At 38.3% G+C, this 14,806-nt stretch overlaps 1 protein-coding gene across 2 annotated transcripts in view; it reads right to left on the reverse strand.

Annotated features, from left to right (window-relative positions):
• Window positions 1-14,316, reverse strand: part of LOC309384872 (organic cation/carnitine transporter 2-like) — a gene marked incomplete at its 3' end in the record, with an annotated part of 29,576 nt that extends 15,260 nt beyond the window's left edge. For both annotated transcript variants that reach the window (XM_081938715.1, XM_081938716.1), the window contains exons 1-2: window positions 13,751-14,316; window positions 564-667 (exon numbers count right to left, since the gene is read on the reverse strand). In XM_081938715.1, coding sequence (XP_081794841.1) covers window positions 564-667; window positions 13,751-14,143 — 497 coding nt within the window. In that variant the 5' untranslated portion in view covers window positions 14,144-14,316. The remainder of the gene's footprint in view (window positions 1-563; window positions 668-13,750) is intronic.
• Window positions 14,317-14,806: the final 490 nt, after the last annotated feature.

The following is a 14,806-nucleotide window of genomic DNA, read 5'->3' on the forward strand; positions in this document are numbered from 1 at the left end:
TTAATGGTGGACAGGACCGCATGGCTTGAGTCCTGAACAGAAAAGGTGATCACATGCTTCAATGTTGGTGGAGAAGAAGAGAAGGCAAAAGGAAGGGCAGAGAGAAGGGAAGAGCCTTGCAGGGCTTTTTATAATGTGTTCTGCCCCACCTATCTGTTTCCTGTTCCTGTGTAAGAAATGTATTCTGATTGGTTGCCAGACTCCCATGGGCCCGTGCAAGGGCAACCCTCTAGGCTGAGTTTGAATCCAGGTTTGATTGAGTTTAGATGCCATGTGGTCAGTTGAGTAAAGGCTTATTATCCTGCCTTAATCCCATCACTCTGGAGTTGAAGAGGAGAACTCTTTATTATGTAAAGTGGAGTAGCTTGGCCTTCTTAATGGCCCATTGACAAAGTGGGGATGGGCAGGAAGCTGCAGGAATTTACTTTGTGTTTAAAATGTGTTTCTCCCTTTTTCACATCCAGGAAAATATAATATTCTGCCTTATCAATATTTCCTAGGATATTTCATTTTTCTGGGAGAGGGCTAGGTGATAACTTCCAACATTATCATATATACTCTACCTGTCTGAGAGCTGTCCAGATATGAAGGATCCCAACAGCACACCCACGAACAATAAGGAGACAGTTAGTGGTGCTTTCCAGTCATTGTCACAAACAAGTTTCCACTGGGGGAAAAAAGAGGGTTAGCATTTTAACTTGTTTTAAAATATCAGTTTTTAACTTATTATAACATTATTTTCCCAATAACCATTCCGTAATCTATTACATGATTAAAAATATTTACAATTATTTATTATTCTCATTGTTATATAAAAACAATTCTCTTAAAGTCTTATCTGTTAAGGCCTTATATTATGCCTTTACAAAGTAGAGATAGCAATTATTCAAATAGTTAAACAAATATTCATCAGAATTTTGGAGGGGACAAATCAGCTATATATTGGTTATTCACACAAGGCCTTGGCTTTTAACCTCTGGTTGCTTTAAAAATGTTTAGTTGGTATACTGACCAAAATATTAGAGTAAAACAGTGCTGGTTGGCCCCATAAAAACTGCAACAACTACTACAGTGTGAAGTTTTTCCACTCATCTTTAGAGGCAGTTATTTAACTACAGTATTCCATTTTACCACCATCTGCCTTTTTCCCCATTTCTCCCCATTTCAGTCAACTAACACTTTGTAAACAATGAGCAAATTCAAACTTCATTAGGCTATATATTTCAGCCTCCCAGGATTGATTAGTTTATTTGAATTTTTATTTTTATTTTGGAGAGCCACTGGTACAACTATAAGTAGTTATTTTGACTATGTAAGGGGCAACATTTGGAGAAGCAAGACAGCTATTTGTGTAGATGTCACACACATAAATTATATAGCCTGCTGGTCACTATGAGTAAGTAGGAATTTTCCAAGTACACTTTGAAAACCAACACTAAATGTTAATGCTAGGTTTCCTAATTGTTTTCATTAACAACATAAGGAGTTAATTGTTAGGCATAGGCACACAAACAGTGTTAATGACAGCATTTTCAAACAGTTTCTAGTGGACATTTTAAGTCAGGTTTTCAAATGCACAGAAGAGCAAAGCCTTCTATTATGTCTACTTAAAACACATAGTTTTTCATAAGAACAGGAAATGAAGCAGATGGCTAATTTTTGTGAACTGTCTATATTAAAGTCACCTTTGAATGACATCAGATCAGTGCAGATAGGGTTCAAGATGAAGAAGAAAACATGGAATGCTGTAACCTGAGGCCAAATTTTTATAATATTATGCGACATATATAATTTATTTAATTTTGGATTTGCACATGGCGTGAATATAGCCAGTTAATTCATAGACCATGTTAATGGCTTAATATGTTCTAGAAAGCCAACCAACTGTAATTTATTCAATAAAACAAAACTAAACAAACTGAAACTTGGCTTGGTACAACGTGAATTTAATCTATATTCCTAGTGATTATAAACTGCAGTAGAAAAACCAGCTTTTCTAATGTCATAAATTATTCTCTATCATGACATGAATAAAATGTAAATACTGAATATTCCAGAATGAAGCAAGCAAAGTGGGTCAAATTCTACGTTGTTATTTGAATCAGTTCCCCAATTTCCAAGAATAGGGAGAAATAATTAATATTTGTCTGACAAGATTTTACAAATATTTTTCAAAACAGCAGAACTCCATCACTTTTATCATCCTGGGGACAGAAATCAGCTGACAGGGAACAATATTAAATACCACTAAAGTTATGTTTGCACAGTGAGGTTCTACCACTACCATGCAAATGCAGAATTATACTATGACAGAAATGTTGCTTGGACTGAATACAGTAGTGTATAGCATATCAGCTCAGGCAAGAATTATTTTCATTCTCTAATGCTGTCCAAGATAGGTTACTGAAGTTCACCGACCTAGGCTGCCTAGCTCTTATAGTACTATATTTAATATTACTTTTTTATACACAATACACAAGCTATAGAAGATTGTAATAAAAGAAAACTTAAGCCAATATTTCTCAAACCTTCCGTTACTAACACTATTGGTGTTCTGAAGGGACTCGAAGATCTGGCTCTTTCCCTGGCATTTAGCAAGGGTGAGTAATCTTGGATAATCTGTTTGCATTTTTTTTTCTGTTCCTAATCAATTTCTGTCATCTTTGCTATCTATTACTTTTTCTTTGGTTGTTGTAATTGTTTAAAAATGGTTTTACTTGTGAATTGCCTAGACATGGTGGAAGTTGGATGGTACACAAATTTAATAAATAAACTAACCATTCAAAAGGGCTAAATTCAGAGATGACACAAATGCAGAACAGTCAGTTAGTCCATCAATCAATTTTATTGCGGTTTCAGGGCCAATTAGAACACAAGATTCATCTTCTGAATTCTGGGTTAGGAATTCAATGACAGAAAAGGAGGAGGACACTGAACAGTTGAGGTCGTAGTATGCAATGGCTTGACACTAAAATGGGAGGTAGATTACTCAGCATGTGATATTCACTTAGCCTAGCAAATACTTGGGGATTATATTTATAACCTACAACCACATTCAAATGAAGTAATATATATCGAAAAATATTTGGTGACAGAAAAAGCGTGTTTAACTTTGCTTTATTATAACCTTTTAAAAATACCACTAGGGTATTTTTATTCAAAATGTGATATTTGTGTTGTCCCCCCCCCAAAAAAAAAAACCCACTAGAGAAAAATACTTTGTATGTACTCACTTGCATTTTGTGAAACTATGGCCTCATTTAGATTTTGGAGAAATATTTTTTGACTTGCTTACATTTGACAATATATTATATGATAATGGGCTGAAACATGTTCATCTGTGGCTCAGTTACTAATACAATTTACTAGAACAGGGGTGTTAAACTCAAGGCTTAGCGGCTGGATTCATCCCATGGGGTACTTAGACCTGGCCTGCGGGGTTGCCCTGGAAACAGCGAAGGACAGGCCCGTGGTGCTTCTGCCCTCGAAAATGGGCTCCCGAGCTCTGTTTTCGGATGCCACAGCCTCCTGCAACTCTCTGCCAGTGAAAATGGAAATCGGGAGGGCTGCATGTGGCCCTCTCTGTCTCCGTTTTCACTGGCAGATGGTTGCAGGAGGCCGTGGCAGCTGAAAATGGAGCTCGGGAGCCTGTTTTCACTGGCAGAATGCTTGGGCCACTACAGCCACCCCTGACATGAGTGACGTTGAGTTGGCCAATGCCCACCCTGGCCACACACACCCTGCCCCCCCCGAGGTCAAACACAACCCTGATGTGGCCCTCAATGAAATCGAATTTGACACACCTGTACTTGAACATTGCTTCTGCAATGAAAAATGCCTTTAAAATAAAATTCACCTTTTGGGACTGAAGATGAAACAAGTGCCCAACAACCAAATGCTCAAAAGGAAAACACCTTTACAGCAGCACAACACATATACATATTACAATAGAACAAATTCCTATAACATAACAAGTTTCTACTTCATGTGATAATACTTATTACTTTTTATTTATTACCATTTCCTTCATTTTTCTCCCTTTTTCTCAAACGATAGACTTCTTTCTATCATGATGAATGAGAGGTGCATATTTAGCAGGGATAGTTTGGAGGGCCATGATATTTGCAGACATATTATGAGGGGTGGCAGCCAAGGAGGATGCAACAAATGCCATCCAAAAGGCCAGCAACTTGTGTTGCAAACATACAAACAAACAAAATATCAGTGCGGCACCTTGACTCATAAACATTTAAAAATGCACTCAGATGTAAAGGCGGGAGGGAAGAACAGCTTCAAAAAATAAAACAAGCAATCCCAAAAGAGGTACTTTGAGTCAACATTCCAAAATATCAGATTCCATTCAGATGGAAGCAAATTCTCCAAAGGCAGCTATCAGAGACAAACAAACAAACAGTGACATAATATGCATAATATGTATATGTGTTGTGCTGCTGTAAAGGTGTTTTCCTTTTGAGCATTTAGTTGTTGGGCATTTGTGGCACATGTGCCTCAGCGAAAGCATGTGCCTGCAGTCAGTTGCATCCTTCCTGCATTGGGATCTGGATCCTTCATGGGTCCTTTTAAATGCCATCCCCATTCCCTCCAGAAATTGACAGGTAACTCAAACTACCAGAACAATCTTTATACCTTTTGTGCTGTTAATAGGCCAATCAGGAATAACAAAAGATAAACACTGCCAGAAAGGAATCTGTCTATGTTAGGGTATATGACTGAGTTGTACAATGTAGTTAGATTATATGACTGAAGTAATTATAATATTAAGAGCTTTGGTGTAAAAGTAAGAGAAGGAATCTGATCAATTGTGACAAGTAGAAAGTCATGATTTTAACTTTCCTGTGGCCATTTGGGGAGGGGGGATGCAAAGGATTTTCTAGCTTTTCTAGCTCAGACCCGAGGCAACTGGGCAGAGAAACAACCTCTACCCCCAGAGGAAACTCCACACGGAACACTTTGTCCCTCCCTCCCTCTCTCTTTCTCCCTTCCCTTCCTCTGATTGCCTGGTGGTGAACTGTCACCTGAGCCCAAAATCCCAGGGTGAACAGTGTTTCTCCCAAAAGCCCTTGAGGAAGGGCCTTGGACTAAAGATGCTGGGTCCCATTGGCCCATACGGACAGCTAGAGTCCTTTAACAGCGGAGGCAAGATGGCAGAGGTTAATGGCTGGGGGCGGAAACCTGGGGGAGAAAAAGGGGCGGCGAAGGGTAGGAGGAGAACAGTCTCATTCCGACTGCAGAATGATTGCAAATTGCTTTCAAACACTTTTGGAGCAAACTGAGAAATGAAAACAGTGGTCAACTGGAGATGCTTGCTAAGATTTTAGTATTCAACATTATTTTTCTTACTTATCAAACAGCTTCAAAGAATCTGGTAAAATTCTTGAGTGAATAACAGATATAAATGTGTCGGCTGCTCTAGGTTAAGAACTGTCAGGTTCGTGTGGATAATGTAGATTGTACACATGCTGGTCTATGACCAAATAAAGATGTGTGTGTGTGTAGATTGTAGTAACAACAACACAAACCAAGGATTTCAGTGTTAAATACGATTGAACTTAATTGGCCACTCTTACAAGCATGCTCATAGGAAACCTAAAATATAGACACACTATCTGTCTTATTGGGTCAACATTTATATCCACTGTGTTTTATTCAATGTTCAACTACTTGATATTTTTAAATTAACTGATGAACAAGTATTATTTAATGTGGGTGTATCATGTATACTTTTGGAGTTAACAGGAACTTGACAGAACACTTATTTGATCAAAATCAAAAATATAATGGACACCCAAGCTGAAAAATTAATAATTCCAGGATTAAATGACATTCAATTTAAAACAAACTATAGTCTTTTAGTTTTCAACAAATCTTCAGAATATTTCAGTTAATTAACTATTACCGTATTTTTGGAGTATAAGATGCACCTTTCCCCCCCCCCTAAAAGAGCGTGGAAATGTTGGTGTGTCTTATACACCGACTGCAACAATTTTTGACCTCCCAAAGCCCTGCCCCCACATTCCATTTTTGTGAAAAATGGGTAAAAAATGAGTCATTTATTGCAAGAACTGAGGCTTTTTTGCCTTCCCTCAGCCCCTTGCAGCACTCTGCAGGCTTCTGCGGGGCTGGGGCAAGGCAAAAATGTCTCCGTTTTTGTGAAAAATGGGCTGTTTTTCACACAAACAGAGGCGTTTTTGCCATACCCAGGCCCTGTTGAAGCCTGCAGAGGGCTGCTGGGGGCTGAAGGAAAGCAAAAAACCCTCAATTTTTGTAAAAAATGCCCCATTTTTCGCCAAAACAGGAACATTTTTGCCTTGCCCCAGCCCTGCTGAAGTATACAGAGTGCTGCTGAGGGCTGAGGGAAGGCAAAAACTTTTTTTCTTACTTATCTCTTCGAAATTGTGGTGCGTCTTATATACCGGTGTGTCTTATAGTTCGAAAAATGCGGTAGTTATAATTGTAACTACAGAATGGCAAACTTTCCATGGGGGTAATGAACAACATTTGTTTACTGTTATTAGTAAAACAGCGGGATGCATCACTTGTAATCTATACTGGAAAGTTGTAGGAATCACAATGTACATCAGTGCTCTAACCTGCAGAGGCACTTATGATTAATGATCTTGCGGGTCCTGGCATAAAAGAGTACACTCCTGAGATGAGCACTGTTTCAGGACTACGGATTTCTTACAAAGATAAATTATTACAAAGAGCAAACCAAGACAAAATCCAAATCTGTTCAAATGGATACCAGAAACAATTGCAGCTGCTTTTCAATAAATATAGTTAATTTTTTAAGCTATATTTTCTATCTACCCACTGTCTGAAATTTTCCAAGAAGATTAAAAAGAAAAAAGAAACATCAGAAAAGGTAAAAAACAAAACAAACAAAGATCCGGTTGAATATGTTAATAAGCAAGACAGGTCAAAGAAATGAAATAAATATAGAAGTCTTAATCCTGGTACAGGTAGTCCTCGATTTACAACAGTTCATTTAGTGACCGTTCAAAGTTATTTTTATTGATTTATTGTAGCTTTTATCTTACTTTTAAGTAATATAAAACCTTTCTGAATATTGTTGCTTTAGTGTGAATCTAGAAAATGCTCTGCAATATGCTATTAGTGAGAAAACGACCAATATATTTTAATGACCCAGCTAGAGTCACAGTCTCCACAGGGTAAGAGCTAGTAAAATGGGCTAGAGAAATCACAGGTTAATTGGAATCAACAGAAGCATTTGGGACAGGAAGGTGAAAATCAAAACAAGAACCAGAATAAAACGTTATTACTGTACTCACACAACAAACAGTTCATATGAGAAGTTTGCTTCTAAGGTCAATTGACAAGATGAGGGTTTATTTTTGTTTGTTTTTTACAAACATTAGCCAGTTGTCTGCCTTAAGAATTACAGCTCCGTGGAGCAAAATATAACATGCTTACTATTGATAGCTGCCCTTTTTATAGCCCTTGCTTGGGCATCTCACAGGAATTTAGAATTTCAATTTACAAAGCATGTGTGTAATCTCCAAGCAATGGCATTATTTTTAAAAATGTGCGTCTTTGTGTTTCGTTAATATTTATTAAGACTACCAATGATGCCAATAATTAATCTGCGAAATTCATTTTGAAAATGTGTAGAATATTGCTTTAAGGCTTCTGGATTATTATTAATTGGATTAACAGAAAAATAATGAGGTAACAAAATCCAGTTGGAATCAGCAGGATACTTAACTAAATATATAACATTTATTTTCTTGAATAAATCCCAGGTTTTGCAACAGTGAAAAAAATAAAAGCTAAATAAATATAGGCTATATGAAGGTAACTAACACATGAGTGTTAGTTCATTACTGGAAAGTTGTTCATTACTGGAAAGTATGAAGTAGATCTCTGTTAGGAAAATATTAACAGCTTCATTCCACTGACAAGTTTACATATTATTCTATGAGTTAATCTAGCCCTTGAATTATTTAGAAAATCTCTTAATCCCCAAACCATGCTTACATGGATTTCTTTGAAAAATAGTAATTCTATAGATTGAAGTCTTTTTCAACCTTGAGATTGTGTTAATGTTAACATTTCTAAATCCTAAACAGACTTCAGATTACTTCAGAAGAATGCCAGATAATGAAGGAGATGTATTGCAAAGTCTTGGCTCAGGCAACAAGACTGAATTCTCAACAAAATCCTATGAGACACTACAAGGCAAGAATATTCAGTGATAGAAACATCTGTCTTGGGATTTCTGGGGAAGCAATGGTGGTCTGAAGATAACTCTGCTGAGAATGGAGCCAAACAACTATAGCACAATGAGAAGTCAGTGAATGGATCAGTTCTTTAAGAATTCCTTTCTGATAAAGGAGAGGACTGGATTGCCTACAAGTGCTCCATACAATGGTTCCTTGGGAGAAGACAAGAAGAGCACTGGGAACTGAGGGATCATCATGGATTGAAGTCATCAAAAGACATTGGGTTCACATACTTCTGTTCTTAATAACTTCTGGAAATTGCTTGTTAACTGTATATGTGTGTACATAAGTATGGTATGGTATGGTATGGTATGGTATGGTATGGTATGGTATGGTATGGTATGGTATAGTATAGTATAGTATAGTATAGTATAGTATAGTATAGTATAGTAAAGTAAAATTTTTCGGGCGCCGAACTGATAGTAATGGCGGCCGGAACCCACCCCTGATTAATAGTATAATAAATAGAATAGAATAGAATAATATAAAGAACTTTTGGAAAGGCAGGTCTCATCACATGGGGTGAATCTCTTTCAATCCTTGACGAAAGCAAGTTTTATGCAAGCACCTTAAAAAATTATTTTAGAATAACCAGAAAAAGTGGATTAGAATGTTGATCTGAAAAGTTATAAACAGATTTAGGAACCAGATGGATTTGAAATCAGAATTTGAAATTAACTAGGAGAATATTTCCTGGGAAAAGATTGTGGATTAAACAATTAAACAAAAAAAATTGATAAGATGGGACTTTGATATTTTGACACTAGAGGGAGCCCAAAGAAACTAGATTTAAAATGAAACCAGTTAAGATCTTAATAATTAAAAGAGAAGTGCGAACAATAAACCAGAAGAATGATTTGGATAACTTTCTTATCTTCATCTTACAAAAGAGATGGGATAAACATATGACGAAATTCCTGACAAAAGACAAACAGAAACTGAAAAGTAACAACCTTTGGGACATTATAGAGTATTTGTTGTTTCTGCCAACTCTTAATGGCCTTTTCTTGATCAGGGTTGAATGATGAGGATTTTTCAGAGTTTTACAAATTTGCTTTTAGATAAGAGGTAAAATAAAAATATCTGCTGGTCTCTGTTAGAAATGTTTTTGGGGGGAGTTCACTGACCAGGCAAAGATGGGTTGTAGGGAATCTAAGTGGAAGCCTCAACACAAGATGACTGGAAGATGTCTGGAACCCCTGAAGTACATATCCTTTCTCTAAATCCTGTGATATTAAGATGGAAAGAGCTTGGAAAACTGGGGTGACATCTTATATTATATGTTTGGAAGAATTTCAGATTCCTATCTCTTATCCTTCAGAACTAATTGATATTTACAGTGATTAGACAGATGCTTGTGAGGCTATAATCAATAACAGCAACTGTAGAGGAGCTTATTAGAAGTTAAACAATATTCCTTAATTCAAGGGTGGGACTATTCATTTCATAATACATTGGAGATGCAGTTGAAATGACTAGGAAATTGGTGATCTTACATTTAAATGCAAAATTCATATTAGAAATGTAACTTGTTTTAATTTGGTACCTAAGAAACTCTTGTTGGATTTGTAATGAGAAGGATTACAACTGCTTTTCTCACAAAAATTACATTTATTTCTATAATGTTCAGTACTTTTGAAACATACTTTTTAAGAGAGGTACAGGTGGGGTTTGTTATAGAACTGCAGTCCAAAAACATTTAGTCTTTAGAAATTGAAGGCTGATGAGTATGAGCCGGTTCAGAACACTGATCTGATTTGTATGTTTTGGTCATATTTTGGTTAATGACAGTTTACTGAATAAACCACAATTGGCTAGCTTCACAGAACATGCAAAACCATAAACCAGTTTACAAATCAAAATTCTAGGTTCATATAAGAAAGCAAGACATAATGTGACGTGGTCAGGATAATTGTATATATTGTGTGAATCCAGGTATTGTGGTTTATTCAATGCACTGTGGTTAAGTGAACAGTGGCTTAGAACAGTGTGTGAACCTGATACTCCATTTGTCACCTAACTCATCCCCAAAAAGGATGGATTTCTAAATAAGGGCTAGAAAATATAGCATGGGGATTTAAGAAATGGAATGCAATTTACACCAAACGTAAGCACTTTCCCCCTAAATGTCATGGAAGGCTCATTCACAAGGAGAGATCACCCTCTGATAAAATGACAAGAGAAGCTAAAACATGCAGTTCAGCTGGAAACAAATTGGCAAGAATGAATCAACAGATTAAGAGTTAAACAAACGTAAGACTAGAATTGAAAAAGTGGGTGAAAGGTTATATGTACAACTTACACAATTGCTTCAGGAACATAACAGGTTATATTTTAAAAGTTGTTAGAGTCAATAAAACTTTGCCAACGAAACACCAATTATAACAGGCTTTTAGAAAGTCAGACAAGGGGCAAATAAGCTTCTGCCAAACCTGTGACTGGTGAGGACACTCTTTATCTCTGAAGCTATTATTTTTCAGTCTTTTAATCTAAACTACTGAGGATTAATTAGCAGTGTCCATTATTGTTTTATTATATTTTACCATTGCTTCTCTTTTTGTCTTTTTGTGTGAAGTCGGAACCATGTAAAAAGATTTTAGAAAATTGAACAAAATAGTTTTATTAATTAAAAGCAAAAATACTGTTTGGCAGGAAGAAGCATGGTGCCATACATAATGTACATGTACACATGTGTGTACACGTACACACACACACATCAAATCCCACCTATTAGTTATTGAAATTGTGAGTCGTTCATATCTCAGCCCATCATCTATATACTACTAAAACTTTTGTATCCATTTGATTGTTTGCAAATCTTCAATTCGGTGGAATTGTGTGCTATAGGGAGCACTTTTTTAATCAATATCCCTCAAACGGTCTAACACAGAATGTGTCCAAAGTTTGGGATCCATGACTCCTATTGCATTGAAATTTGGCAAAGGTGTCCCTGTTACAGTGCTGCAGTCATGTGATCTTCATTTCCAACACTTTCTGTCAGCTTCCTACAAGGAAAGTCAAAGAGGAAGCTGGCAGTAGGTCAGAAGTTCCTCTGCTCCCACTCCTTTTTTGCCTGCCTATGGTTATTCTACTTCTCTGTTTAGGTAAGGAAGTGTCCCTGGTCATGGGTTGTCTCGTATTCAATAAAGCTGAGATACCTAGCATCTGATCTATAAAAATAAATAGGTTGACACATCTTCTACCTCTAATGGAATACCTAACGGACTTGGAACTAATTCAGAAAAAACAGTGTACAAACATAGCACTTGTTTGTAATTCTTTAAAGAGCTGAATTCTTTCTCTTTGCAGCTGCCACATGATTCTGGCAAAATATACAGCTCTTTAAAGAGCAGCAAACAGGCATTACATTCATCTCCTGTGCACAGCAAAGCTTCTGACTGCCCCAATGCATAACATTTAATAGATTTTTATCCGATCCTTATCACTTTATAAGTAACTTAAGGTGGTGAACATACCTAATACTCTTTTCTCATCCTATTTTCCCCACAACAACTCTGTGAAGTGGGTTGGGCTGAGAGTGACTGGACCAAAGTCACACATCTGGCTCTCATGCTTTAGGCAATACTAGAACTCCCGCAGTCTTCTAGTTTCTGGGCCGGCATCTTAATCACTATACCAAACTGGCTCTCTGTAATTTAGGGGCTCACATAGACTAAAAGTTGAGCTTAGTAAGTGATAACCATAAATGGGATTACAGTCTAAAAGGATTATTTTGATAAAGGAAGGTGTAATATTTAAGTCTCAGATTTAAACCTACATTCAGGGTGGAGTTGTGGCAATTCTATGAAGTATTCAATCTGTGCAACTTCCTGGGGAAATGTATGCAACAAGTCTTGTTTGAACATTACCTGAAATTCTAAACAGAAAATAAAGGCTACAAAAATGTGGGCCAGATGTTGAATGTAACAATTAATACTGTGAGTCTCTATAAGTGAAAAAACTGGGGGGGAGGGGGGAGCTTTAGTTTTTGAATTGGAATTTGTCAAAAATATGTTCACAAAAAGATACAAATACTATAATTAAGTGGCTGCTGTTATCAGGTTAATTTTAAAAATACTATACTTTAATAACAATAGTTATTGAATTTCATCTCTCTGAAGTAATTTCTTCTGAGCAATCGTCCCATGCAAGTGAAATCATTCAATACACGCACGCACACATGCGCGCGCACGCACACACAAATATATCACAAAGAACTATATTTTCATTGTCGCAGAATCACTATTTTCTTTAAAAATATCTATGAATAATCAGTTACTCTACTAATAATTGGAAGTTTAATGCATTCACTGAAATCTAGTATTTATCTAGTAACCTTCATTTCCAAACCCCCATCAAGGGAGAAATGTGTGTGTTTGTGAAATCTTGACCTTAGTTATCTTGAAGTTCCAGACAAACTACTAATACAATCTTTTAATGTTTTAATGTCCGAATGGCAGTGTGAATTCCAATCTCCTGCCGTAAATCTGCATAATGTATTTTGTCAGAAGTAAAACAATTACTTTTAAGTCTAATATTAATTGCAAACATACAGCAGTTGTAATTGAACTATAACTTGTTTCTCTTTGATAAATAAAAAGAAAGGTATCTTAATGCATGTGCATTCTTAATGTATTCTACAATGTAATGTAAATACAGAAGTCATAGGGAAGCCAAGATGAGAAATATAGTATTTCCCTTATTCCACAACACTCACAGGATTATGATTCTGTAATGTACTTTTCCTCCCCTGTCAAATTCACAACTCTATAAAAATAGTTTTCAGCTGCCTTGTGGGGTAAAACATTAAAAGATGAGGCAAAACCTTCCCATACTACTCCTGAAGTAGTATGAGATTTATACCTTTATGTATAGAAGAGGAAAAATAACAGGCAACAACAACTGAGAGGCAATGGGGGCATTAATACTGTGGAATGGAATTTGCCTGATTTGTAAAGAATACAATTTGAGAAAAGCAATGAAGGGAAAGTGGAATGTTCATAATTTGTGAATTTTATTAGAAATTTTTTAGATATTTGAGAATCCTTTCCTGCATTCGATAAGTTTGTGCAAGGGGGGGGGGACACCAAACTAAGTCAGTATACCTCAGCCTGAGGATAATAGGAAGTTGCACAAAACTACCATAGTCAGACTTGCAACCATGTCAAGATCAGACGCAGAGGGTGTAAAAAAGCTGAAAAGCTGAAGGGAAAGTCGCACCCATCTTAAGATCCGATTTTTATTCCGTCCCGTCTTTAAGAAGCTCGAGGCGGCGATCACTATTTCGACATTCCCGCTCCCCACCAACACACCCACGTCCGCCCTGCGAAGCAGCGTCGAAGTCACCTTACCCATTTCAGGCTAACATCTCCCAACATCACCCCGGTTGATCTTGATCTCTTGGGAGGCCGTCGTGCTGCCAACCCCCTACCCTCTACCTCTGCCCCCACCCACCCAGCCCGCAAGTCAGCAACGCACCTGCCTACCTCGGTGACAATGGTGTTGTCGTAGTACTCTCGACTGAACTCCCAGCCGTCCAGGCACTCCTCCTGCCCCACCTGGCTGAGATTGACATCACGGCCGGGTTTCAGGTTACCGGCCGAGAAGTTGACCAGGGCCTCGAGACTGTAGCGGTTGCACTGGCTCCGCACCTGCCGCCCGCCGCGCTTCTCCAAGGGGATGCTGACGTTGAGCCACGCCGAGCTCAGGTTGGCGTTAGCAGGCACCCGACACCAGTGCTCGGGGGTGGCGGCCAAGAAGACTGCGGACAGCCCCGTGTAACCATTAGGGATGATGCTGGCGCTGAGCAGGAAGAAGATAAGGCGCTGGAAGGGGCCCCATTCGCCCAGAAAGGCGGTGGCCTCCTCGTAGTTGAACATAACTGGCAGCAGGCAGGCAAGGCCAATGCGGAACGGCTGCCAAGGGACGGCCACGGGGGCGAGACGCCCGCTCTCGCTAGCACAGGCAGCAGCTCCTGCTGGCCCGGGCGAAAGGAAGGGCGAAAGTAAACCCAGCCGGCCGCCGGCAGTACATGAGAAGAAGCAAGGGCCGGCCGGCCGGCTCAGGAGGCTGGTTGGGGGTGTGGTTTGTACACAAAGGGCTGGAGCGCCGCGCTCGGCCCGCCGACGAAACCCGGGCCGCGTCCGTCTGAAAGTTCCCGCGCGGAAGAAAGGGAATCACCTCCCGCCTCCTTTTTTCTTTCTTTTTAGGCTGAAGGGCTTTGAGTTTATTATTAAACTCCGCCCAGGGAAATTTTTTGCTTTGAATATAAATTAAAAAAAAAGTACATTGCAGTACCGGTGGAGCTGTTCGGTTCAGGTTTCTCTCTCAAAAGGAAAGCAAACTTTTTCAACGATTTTTTTTTAAAGCATGTCCGCCTTCACTCTGACAGCCGATTGTGTAAAACGGATGCAGAAACGAGCAGCGCAAGGGAGTGTGACAGGCAGTGTGGCTTGAAATGTATTACTTAAAAAAACAACCACATTGTTTATTTAAGGCATAGTCAACCATATTTGCTTAACATGTACACAACTGGTAGACTA

The sequence above is a fragment of the Natrix helvetica genome (assembly GCF_964273705.1).
Source record: "Natrix helvetica genome assembly, chromosome: 1".
NCBI classification, from domain to species: Eukaryota; Metazoa; Chordata; class Lepidosauria; order Squamata; family Natricidae; genus Natrix; species Natrix helvetica.